Source organism: Heterodontus francisci, chromosome 19 (genome assembly GCF_036365525.1).
Source record: "Heterodontus francisci isolate sHetFra1 chromosome 19, sHetFra1.hap1, whole genome shotgun sequence".
Lineage (NCBI taxonomy): Eukaryota > Metazoa > Chordata > Chondrichthyes > Heterodontiformes > Heterodontidae > Heterodontus > Heterodontus francisci.
Window position 1 is genome coordinate 39,571,259 of NC_090389.1, and position 10,782 is coordinate 39,582,040.

The window sequence follows — 10,782 nt, forward strand, 5'->3', positions numbered from 1 at the left end:
TTTTTTCTTTAATAATTCATCTGCCAGAAGTATTTAAATTTCCAACATTGGTAGCTCTGCTAATGTTAGTTATGGGTGTTGCAACAAAGAGGCTCATTTTACCACGAGGCTTCCATTATAAAGTTAGACATTGTGAATCAAGATGGTCAAGATGCTGTACTTAATCTAGTGGGCTGTCCAAAATTAATATCAACTTTTCCTGCACCGAGCTCCCTAATTTTAATGGGACCAGCTTACAAATCTGAGGGAGCACATTCTATAGATGAGAAAAGTATTTTATATTGAAGCAGTATGTGCACTCCCTACCTGCAAGCAATATATTCTTTGCTTAATGCGTAGTTTGTGCTATTAAACTTCAAATATCTAGGAATACACCTTTAATTTTTGCTTATTACAATCATGCGGTTTTGTTTTTACAGATGATGAGGTAGTTGGTGTCAGTGTCAGTGTTAGGGATCGTGAAGACATTGTTCAAGTTTGGAATGTAAATGCTGCTGGAACAAATGAAGTAACTATTATACAAAAGATTTATGAACTTCTCCCAAAAGTAACTTTTAAGGCAGTGTTTTATAAACGTAAGTATCGTGTCTAAATACCTGTTCATGAAACTATGCTTATAAGCTTTGTTTCAAATTGGCAGTTTAAAGCTTACTTTATGAAGTTCATTCATTTGATCATTTGAGTTCCAAATCATACAGGTATATTTTTTCAATAGCTTCTACTTAACATTAATTTCTTTTTAATTGATCTTCAAATACTAAATTATTTTAATTGTTTAGAAGGATTTTACCCAGCAAGCATTTTGTGGTGTGCTATACTGGGTATTAATGAAAATAAATATTGAGAAACTGGTATAGTGGCCATCAGAGTGAACTAGCAACCCAAAGGTTATTAGTTCAAATCCTGGCAAAAAAAATTGCTGGATTGTCGTAAAAACCTCAGCTAGTCCAATAATTTCTTTCAAGGAAGCAAACTGTCATCTCTATGTATATACAAAAGCAAAATGCAGCTGATGCTGGAAATCCTCAACAGGTCAGGCAGCATCTGTGGAAATGACCTTTCGTTGATCTGAATCATTAACTCATTCAGGTTTCACAGAATTGAAAACTGTCGGCGAGACATCGGTCATCTCAATTTCTCTGCCCCCCTCACTCACTCTAACCTGTCCCCTGCTGAACCTGAGGCACTCCGTTCTCTCAGGTCTAACCCCGACATGGTCATCAAACCTGCAGAAAAGGGTGGTGCTGTTGTTGTATGGCATACCGACCGCTACCTTGCAGAGGCTCAGTGCCAACTCTCAGACACTTCTTCCTACCTCCCTCTGGACCATGACCCCACCACCGAACATCAAGCTACTGTCCACAGGACTGTCACTGACCTAATCTCCTCTGGAGATCTTCCCTCTACAGCTTCCAACCTCATAGTCCCGCAACCCCGGACATCCCGCTTCTACCTCCTTCCCAAAATCCACAAACAGGACTGTCCCAGCAGACCCATTGTGTCAGCCTACTCCTGCCCCATTGAACTTATTTCTTCCTATCTTGACTCTATCTTTTCTCTGCTGGTCCAGTCTCTTCCCACCGACATCCATGACTCTTCTGACGCCCTACGTCATTTTGGCAACTTCCAGATTCCTGGCCCCAACCGCCGCATCTTCACTATGGACGTCCAATCTCTCTACACCTCCATCCCCCACCAGGACAGTTTGAGGGCTCTCCGCTTCTTCCTTGAGCAGAGGCCCAACCAGTCCCCTTCCACCACTACCCTCCTCCGCCTGGCTGAACTTGTTCTCACATTGAACAACTTCTCCTTCAACTCCACTCACTTCCTTCAAGTAAAAGGTGTCGCTATGGGTACCCGCATGGGTCTTAGTTATGCCTGTCTTTTTGTGTGATATGTTGAACATTCCTTGTTCCAGTCCTACTCAGGCCCTCCTCCCCCAACTCTTTTTCCTGTACATTGATGACTGTATCAGTGCCAATTCCTGCTCCCGCCCCGAACTGGAAAACTTTATCAACTTTGCTTCTAATTTCCACCCTTCTCTCACCTTTACATGGTCCATCTCCAACACTTCCCTTCCCTTCCTCGACTTCTCTGTCTCCATCTCTGGAGATAGGCTGTCTACTAATATCCATTATAAGCCCACCGACTCCCACAGCTACCTAGACTACACTTCTTCACACCCTGCTTCCTGTAAGGACTCCATTCCATTCTCCCAGGTTCTCCGTCTCCGATGCATCTGCTCTGATGATGCTACCTTCCATGACAGCACTTCTGATATGTCTTCCTTTTTCCTCAACTGAGGAGTCCCCCCCCACTGTGGTTGACAAGGCCCTCAACCGTGTCCGGCCCATTTCCCGTACTTCTACCCTCACCCCTTCCCCTTCCTCCCAGAACCACGACAGGGTTCCCCTTGTCCTCACTTTCCACCCCATCAGCCTCCATATCCAAAGAATCATTTTCCGCCACCTCCAGTGTGATGCCACTACCAAACACATCTTCCCCTCCCTTCCCCTGTCAACATTCCGAAGGGATCGTTCCCTCCGTGACACCCTGGTCCACTCCTCCATTACCCCCACCACCTCGTCCCCTTCCCATGGCACCTTCCCCTGCAATCGCAGGAGGTGTAATACCTACCCATTTACCTCCTCTCTCCTCACTATCCCAGGCCCCAAACGCTCCTTTCAGGTGAAGCAGCGATTTACTTGTACTTCTTTCAATGTAGTATACTGTATTTGCTGCTCACAATGTGCTCTGCTGTACATTGGGGAGACCAAACGCAGACTGGGTGACCACTTTGCGGAACACCTCCGCTCAGTCCACAAGCAGGACCCCGAGTTTCCGGTTGCTTGCCATTTCAATACTCTTCCCTGCTCTTATACTCACATCTCTGTCCTGGAATTGCTGCAGTGTTCCAGTGAACATCAACGCAAGCTCGCAGAACAGCATCTCATTTACCGATTAGGCACACTACAGCCTGCCGGACCAAACATTGAGTTCAATAATTTCAGAGCATGACGGGCCCCCCATTTTACTCTTATTTTTAGTTTTTTTTTTCTTTTTCCTTTTTTATTTATATATTTTTGTGTGATTTAATTTATTTCATCTTAGTTTGTTCAGTTTGCTTACCCACTTTTTTTTTCATGTTTGTACTTGCGGCTGTTCAATTTTCAGTCCGTTAACACCGTATCTGTACTAATGCTTTGTTTTTCAACACACCATTAACTTATTGTTTGCCTTTGCTCCATGACCTTCTAGTCAGCTATTCTGTGACCTTGTCCTATCACCACCTTCTCCTTTATTATCTCTTACCCCACCCCCGCTTTACTTGCTTCTAACTTTTTACATTTCTAATATTTGCCAGTTCTGAAGAAGGGTCGCTGACCTGAAACGTTAACTCTGCTTCTCTCTCCACTGATGCTGCCAGATCTGCTGAGTATTTGCAGCATTTCTTGTTTTTATTTCAGTTTCCGCAGATGCTGACTGATCTGCTGAGTATTTCCAGCATTTTCAGTTTTTATGCCACCTCTACCTGGTCTGGCCTATGTGTGACTCTGATGTGTGATTGACTGTTGCTTTCAGAACAACTAGGAATGGACCATAAATGCTACATTGCCCACATTCCAAGAACAAATAATAAAAATCAAGAAAATGAAGCATCTATGTTCTACAATCTGATGCAAACAAGGTTGTAATGATCTTTATGGTTTGGAACTACTCCTGAATTTGGTTGGTTCACAAGAAATGCAAGATCATTCAGGAAAAAATATGCCTTACGGATATTAGAAGCATGCTTTTTAAAAAAATCATAATTCATTTAATTTTTAACTTGCTGTATGCCATAGCTGGAAAGAAATTTAGATTATTTGTATTGTTTAGCAGGTGAAGTGAAAATGTGTATTAAATTGTGAACAAATGTCATAATGATGACCCCTCATCAAATCACTTAACTTGCTTATGGATATTTAAATAGGAAGTTTTTTAGGAAGTTTATACTCTGGAGGATCAGTTGCTGAAGCTGATTCTGGCTGCAAGAATGCTGAAACTAGATTCTTTTCAGCCAAGAAAGTATTCAAAGTCTTGCTCAGCTACTCTACTCCAAAGAATGATAGAGAATCTAGAGTGAGCATAAAGCATTTCCGAAACAACTCCCAGAGATATGCACATCTATCTACAGTCCACATGTGTTCACATAGCCAGGGAGATGGTATTACATGAACCTGGACGTCCAGGAGCCCAACTCCTACATCACTTACCAATCAACTTATCCTGCAGGTTAAGTCTTTAGCTAAATTTGGCCTTTATCTGTTCTGGTCAAATGATCAGAGCATTTATATTTCCAACGGCTGTTCAGACAACTTTGTCAACCCACCAGCATCATCCAGAAATGGTTATAAGAGTTTAAATTAAGGGTTGATCCAGCTTGATTCATAGACCGTGATATCAAAAATTGTTCAAATCCTAAGAAAGAAAGACTTGCAATTATATAGCGCTTTTCATGACTAGCGGATGTCTCAAAGTGCTGTGCAGCTAATGAAGTAATTTTGAAGTCATCTTGTAATGTAGGAAATGTGTAATTCATCATGCTTCTCAAGGAAGAGATCATGTTGCCAGTTAAGGAACTTCGTCTAAGGGATTTTCTAATGAGTCCTTTAGTAGTATATCTTCACCAATCAAAAGCTCGAAGCCAACTATAAAGGGTCACTGACCCGATGAAGGGTCACTGACCCGAAACGTTAACTCTGCTTCTCTTTCCACAGATGCTGCCAGACCTGCTGAGTGGTTCCAGCATTTCTTGTTTTTATTTTATATTATATAAAATGATGCTGCCCTTCTCCTACTGGTCACAGAACTAGTTCGAGCAGAACCTCCACCTGATACAATCACTAATCAGCATCAAGGCAATTTTAGTATCAACTAGAGTAAAGGGGCTCATGGCTTTGTCTAGATTATCTAAGGGAACCTTCACTGTGGAGATCCAGGGTATGATCTCCACATATGAGACCCAACACAAAAAGACTCAAACTTCAAGTAGTGTAGCTATTCATGAGCACTTCAAAAGCTAAATATAAAATATTACTGTGGAGATATGAGCCAATACTCAGACTAGGGTCCAGTACGTTAAACAGGGTGCAACTTCCTCTATAACTTTCTGCATTGACATATGGCTCTGATCTATATTGCATGCTGTGATGATCAGCCCAGCACATAACAAGATCAGAAAACTAAGCATCAAATACCAGGAATGGTGTTCAGCCATGAGAGGACCCTGTAGCCAAAGCAATCCAGTTGATTTGTAGTAGATGGGTCTGTTTCACAGATCCACCTCACAATAAGATTCAGAACAAGAGACTGCAAATCCTGAGGCGTCACATGAATGTAGGGCAATTCTACGTTCCTTTCTGCCCAAAATCATCATACAAAACTCACTCTCATCCTTTTGCACTTCTGACCTTTACTATTTCTGTTACATTGATTGTTCTTGTTGCCATCTCTGGGAAAATACGGAAAGGTATTTTCCAAAATGCTACCTTGAGTACAGTATAGCGTAATGGATGAATGTTACCTGACTCTTTAGGGCATGAATTTTACCAGGTGATCTTTTCCCTGTGGGTTTACATTAATCTATTTATATGTGGAGGCTGAACTTCTTAGAAGAAATGTAGAAGATCATGACTATTTAGTAATTTGACATTTTAAATTCTTGTACTTTATTATATGTGCCTTATTAATTAGGACATTAGAAAATGGAATTAATACTATCTACATCCTTTTACAGCTCATGAGGAACATCATGCTTTTGAAGGTGGTCGTGCAAAGCCATAGTGATTCACAGCAAGCATTTTGAGTTGAAAGCTGAGATTTTATTTGTATGTAAGATTAGAGTTTTGGACTCCAACCAGCAAAATGCTGAATTCTAATAGAATTTTGATGATGAAATTGTGAAAATCAGGTGACTAATTCTCAAAGGACAGCAGGTGAAATATTGCCATCTTAGCATGTTACGGTTGTGTAACTTGCAGTAATATCTGTATTTGGTAAAATGTTTCTCCAAAGACAGAAATGTTCCTCAACTGTTGATTTGATCTTTATTTTAATGTTCGATAACTTATTTTTGCTTTTGACTGCATTCCTGTTCCTTTAAGCACGAGGTTTCTAATTATGATTTAAGCATTTGTATTGTTTTTAACAAGTTATTGCTAATATGCACATAAGACCCACTGCTTAATCTGAAAAAACTATCATAGTCGGAATACTGATTCATAGGTCATTGTCAAACCTAATTAATTATGGCGCATTCCTGGTGGATCATAGTTTTTCTTTATGTAGTGCAATCAGTTTTCTAAATCATGTAAGTCACTGTAACATTTGGTCTTGTGGATACTTGCACTGATATGCACAGATGTTTCCATCAGCAGAAAATACTGCAGATTGTCCGAAAGGTTTGTCTGGTTTATTTTCTAATTCATTATCTTACATTGTACAACTTTCTTCAGTAACTAATTTTGGGCCATTTGGTAATTCCATTTATAATATATTGAAATGCTAGCCTTTCCTGAATTTCAAATCTAATACTGTAATCCTTTGCTAGTTACATATTTCACTTGTTAAATACTTAATCTTATTTGAATTCAGAAACTTCTGAGAATTCTCAGTTACTACAGCACCTTAAACTAGTTTTTTTTTTTCTGTCCGTAGAGCCAGAGCATGCAGTGGGGAAGTTCAGTGTTTCAGTCGGTTTTTATTGTTACAGTACTTGCTGTAGTAAGTGCAGTGGTGTTGCTTGGTGTGAATTGTGCATTTCATTGCTACAGAACCAAAGAATTCTATTGTAAGGTTTTGAGAAACATTGATGAAAAGCATATGCCATGCCAAAACAAGATTAACACCTATTTCTTTGGAATTGAACAGAAATGTAAGTTGTAAATTTCTGAGTGTTTACTGATATGAACTTCACAATGTGTATAATATTTATATATATGTAAAATAATACAGAAAACCTGTTTTATTCTGCGTTGATACTAAATACAATCATGAAAATTGGAACAGATCAGTATGAAAAGTGTTCGAAAGATCGTGAGGGCTTCATGCAGGATATTCTGATTACCCAAACTGGCACGGAACTTGTTCTGAAAAATCAAAACTTGTTGTCTGAACATACAAATTAGAATTAAATTGTTCTCAGAGGTACATGCAGTTCTTATAAGTTGTTTATCTATAACGATTAATTTACATGGAAATTTGTCATACCTTTGTCTGATCATATTATCAATTATTACATCGCTATTAAAACCATCGGCATCAAATCCTGTAGCCTCCATTTCACAAGTTTTGCCCCTAGCTTACAGTCGTTTCAATAAAATGCTAAAATTCACTCCGAGACATGAGGAAACACAGCTTTTGTAAAAGTGAGTCCTACATCAGTTTTTAAATTGCCTACACTAAATCTATAACAAAGATTTAGTAAAACTGTTAATGTTCTACATGTTGCATAATCCATAATACATAACATCAAAAATTATGAATTATGGGTTTGTACAGTAGTTATTCTTTCACAAAACAAGTAAATCACAAGCTTCTTTGGAGTTACTACAGTTTTTGTGCTGTGGTTTTATTTTCTGTGCACTGATTGCTTTAAAAAAAAACTGGTATGTTATCTCAACTACCCAGGTCTCTGTGTGAACAATGGAGTAAAGCACAAACATTTTTTTGTAACAGTCAGGACAAACTGATAATTCACAACTGTGAAAGTTATATACTTCCATACATCACCAAAACACAGTTCTGTTTTTCTTCATGAATGAATAGATTAATAAAAGTATTTTGTACTTTCTTACCCTTCTTCCATATACCAAAAAGAAAATTCTGTAACAGCCAGATATGTGAATGTTAATGTGCTTGTTTTGGATATTAAACCTCCACACATTTAATTCCAGGTATGCTGGGACTTTGGTCAGAGAATGGCCAGTTTTAAATTGTATACTCTTCTGATTTGAAAATAAAAGCTATTTTTTTATTTCTTAGTCACAGTTGGTTATTGTATTGTAACAACAGCATAAATTAGCTTGAAGACATCCAAGGTCATAGCTCAAAGAATACTTTGATCTTGAAAGGTCCCATCTATTGTATGTCAACATACAGAAGCCACTACTAGGAATAGTGGCTGATGTTCAGGTCTAACCTGTGTGAAAACCTTTTTGTATATTTTTCTAGAATTGGTTGATAATTACCTCAATTTGTTTGAAAAACATAGATTGATATTTTAATTGCATTAACATGGGAATCAGAAGATATGACTTCAGATTATCAAAGATGTTTTAAGAGCTGGTGCCTTGTGTGCTGAAGATAATCAAACCTGCCGCAGAATTTGATATTTATATTTCATAATCCTAATAGTACAACTCTATTCAGTGCATGGCAGTTTTGAATTTTGTTCTTTTGACAACTACTGAATAAAAAATATGTACAATATATTGCAGTGTATCATTTGAGTCGCAGCAATTTCCTTATTAAAAAGGTAATTATGGCTTGAAAATGTTTCACCCTTGATCAGCTGAGACTACTACTTTCCATTCTAGCTGTGCAACATTATTTTCGGCTTCCTCTAAAATATAGCTATCAGTTTCATAGATGAGTTTGCAGATTCTAGAACCGATGACACTACGGGCTAGATCTTGTTGTCCTCCCGATGTTGGGTTCCGTGACAGGGCAGGGGTGGGGGGGGCGGAAATTTGGAGCGACAGTGGCCACCAAGGAATCCGCGCTGGGACTGGTGGGCCATTTCTTCCCAGGTGCGGGGAAGCTCTGTAGCGGCACCTCCGTTGCTCTGCGACGGGACCCTAGTTTAAATATTTAAAATACCTCTCTGCATAAATTTCAGTACCATCCGCCACAACCTACTCATTTGTTTCTGATCTTGAGCTTGATGTACAGCACTCACGTGCCTTCATTTACCGTCCATCAGAAGCTGGCGCCACCGAGGAGGGGAAGGAATCAACTCTGCTTTCTGTGTATAGATTGTGGGAGTGGTGAGGAAGGGGTCAATTCTACATTATTTTATGGAAGGGCAGGACGGGGGAATCTCTGATTTTGTTTGCAGGCTGGCAGCCTTTTAAGAATGGCACCAGCACCTGTTCCCACATCAGGTGACTCAGTTCATGGCGTCGCCGATGCTACCCCTGCCACATGACTGGTGGGGGATGGTGCGACCCTGCAGAATCGCAGCCATGCGGGCTGGCCATCATTTTCTAAACCTGGCAGCGGGACAAGATCTAGCCCCAGGAGTGAGGGGACACAGCTTGGGCTGAATTTTATGGGTCCCCCCTTCACCCAAGACAAGTTTGGAGGTGGGGGGGTCCATAGAATTGTGACGGGAGCGTAGGGGGCCTGTCGCAACACAAAGTCTTCTTCCTGCCGTCGCTAGGATTTAACTCAGTAAAACGAAGCAACCTCCCTGCAGGCTTGATGGTGGGGGGGGGCCTCCTACATGAGCAATCTGTGACCCACAGAAAGTCCCTGCTGGGAAAACCTGAACCTACCTCCCACTGCACTGAACATACATTCTTCCCCGATGCCCCTCCCCGACCTTGCCGGGGCCTGCCGGACTGGCCCCGGTGACCCTGCCTCACTTACCTTGGTTCTGGGCTCCAGCGCTGACCTGGGTTCAAGGCCTGGTGTAGTACTGGCAGTGGCCACTGTTTCTGGTGGCACTGCTAATACTGCTGGGCCGCCAGCCCTCTGACCGGTTGCTCTTGGAGGCGTGATCCCCGCCTTTAAAGGGATGGGGATCCTGGTGCCGGGATGTTAATTGGCCCAGCGCCATAGAATCGCTCTGGGAAGGCTCCAGCTGACTGAAGCGGGATTCCCCCTACATTTTTGGCCCAGCACCGGGTGCCCCACCATGGGCATAAACTTCAGCCCTTTAAGTGTTTTATGTTACCTTTTCATCAGCTATCATTTTAGAAACATGAGTAGGCTTTGAACATTCAGTTAGATCGTGGCTGGTCCATACTTCAATTCTTTTACCTACCTTAGCTCCATCTCCAATTGTCCCACAGCCCTTTGGGGGAGAAATTTCCAATTTTCTGGAATCTTTTGTGTGAAAAAGTGGTTCTGATTTCCTTCCGAAATGGTCTAGCTCTAATTTTAATGCGTCCCATCACTCTTGATTCTACCAACATTGGAAACAGTTTCTCTGCAACTAAGCTTTCGATCCTTTTAACATTTTAAGCACCTCGATCAGATCACCCCTCCATCTTCCAAACTCGAGGGAAGACAAGCAAAGTTTTTTTTACAACCCTCTAAGCCTCAGTCTTACTAACCTTTTAATATTCTGTTTTCTAAAGCTCATATAATTCACCAAGAAAAAGTCTTGCTTAGTACCTAGAGGCTAATTTTATAGATCAGGGAAGTGATCAAGGAAGCTTTTTTGGGGAAGAGAGTTGGGAGAGAAGTGTAACTTGGCAAGTAATAGCAAGAATTAAGAAGTAGGTGTCTTCAATGCTGTATAAGTAGCAAGTTGGAGATGGCCAGTGCCTGCATTTAGTTGGTGCAAAAGTTATCTGCTACTTGTCAGTCTAAGCCCAGATGTTGTCCTGGTCCTGCTATAGAATGACATGGGCTGCATCATTCTCTTGTGAATAGAGTTGAATACATGTATCAGCAAACAACTTGCATTTATATAGCACCATTAAATGTCCCATGGCACTTTACTGCAGCGTAATCAGACAAAAGCTGACACTAAGCCTATTGCAATATTCAAAATGGTAACTGATACTTGAT

At 40.7% G+C, this 10,782-nt stretch overlaps 1 protein-coding gene across 3 annotated transcripts in view; it reads left to right on the forward strand.

Annotated features, from left to right (window-relative positions):
• Positions 1-8,472, forward strand: part of eif4e3 (eukaryotic translation initiation factor 4E family member 3) — a 119,935-nt gene extending 111,463 nt beyond the window's left edge. For all 3 annotated transcript variants that reach the window (XM_068051509.1, XM_068051510.1, XM_068051511.1), the window contains 2 exons: positions 420-575; positions 5,780-8,472. In XM_068051509.1, coding sequence (XP_067907610.1) covers positions 420-575; positions 5,780-5,826 — 203 coding nt within the window. In that variant the 3' untranslated portion in view covers positions 5,827-8,472. The remainder of the gene's footprint in view (positions 1-419; positions 576-5,779) is intronic.
• Positions 8,473-10,782: the final 2,310 nt, after the last annotated feature.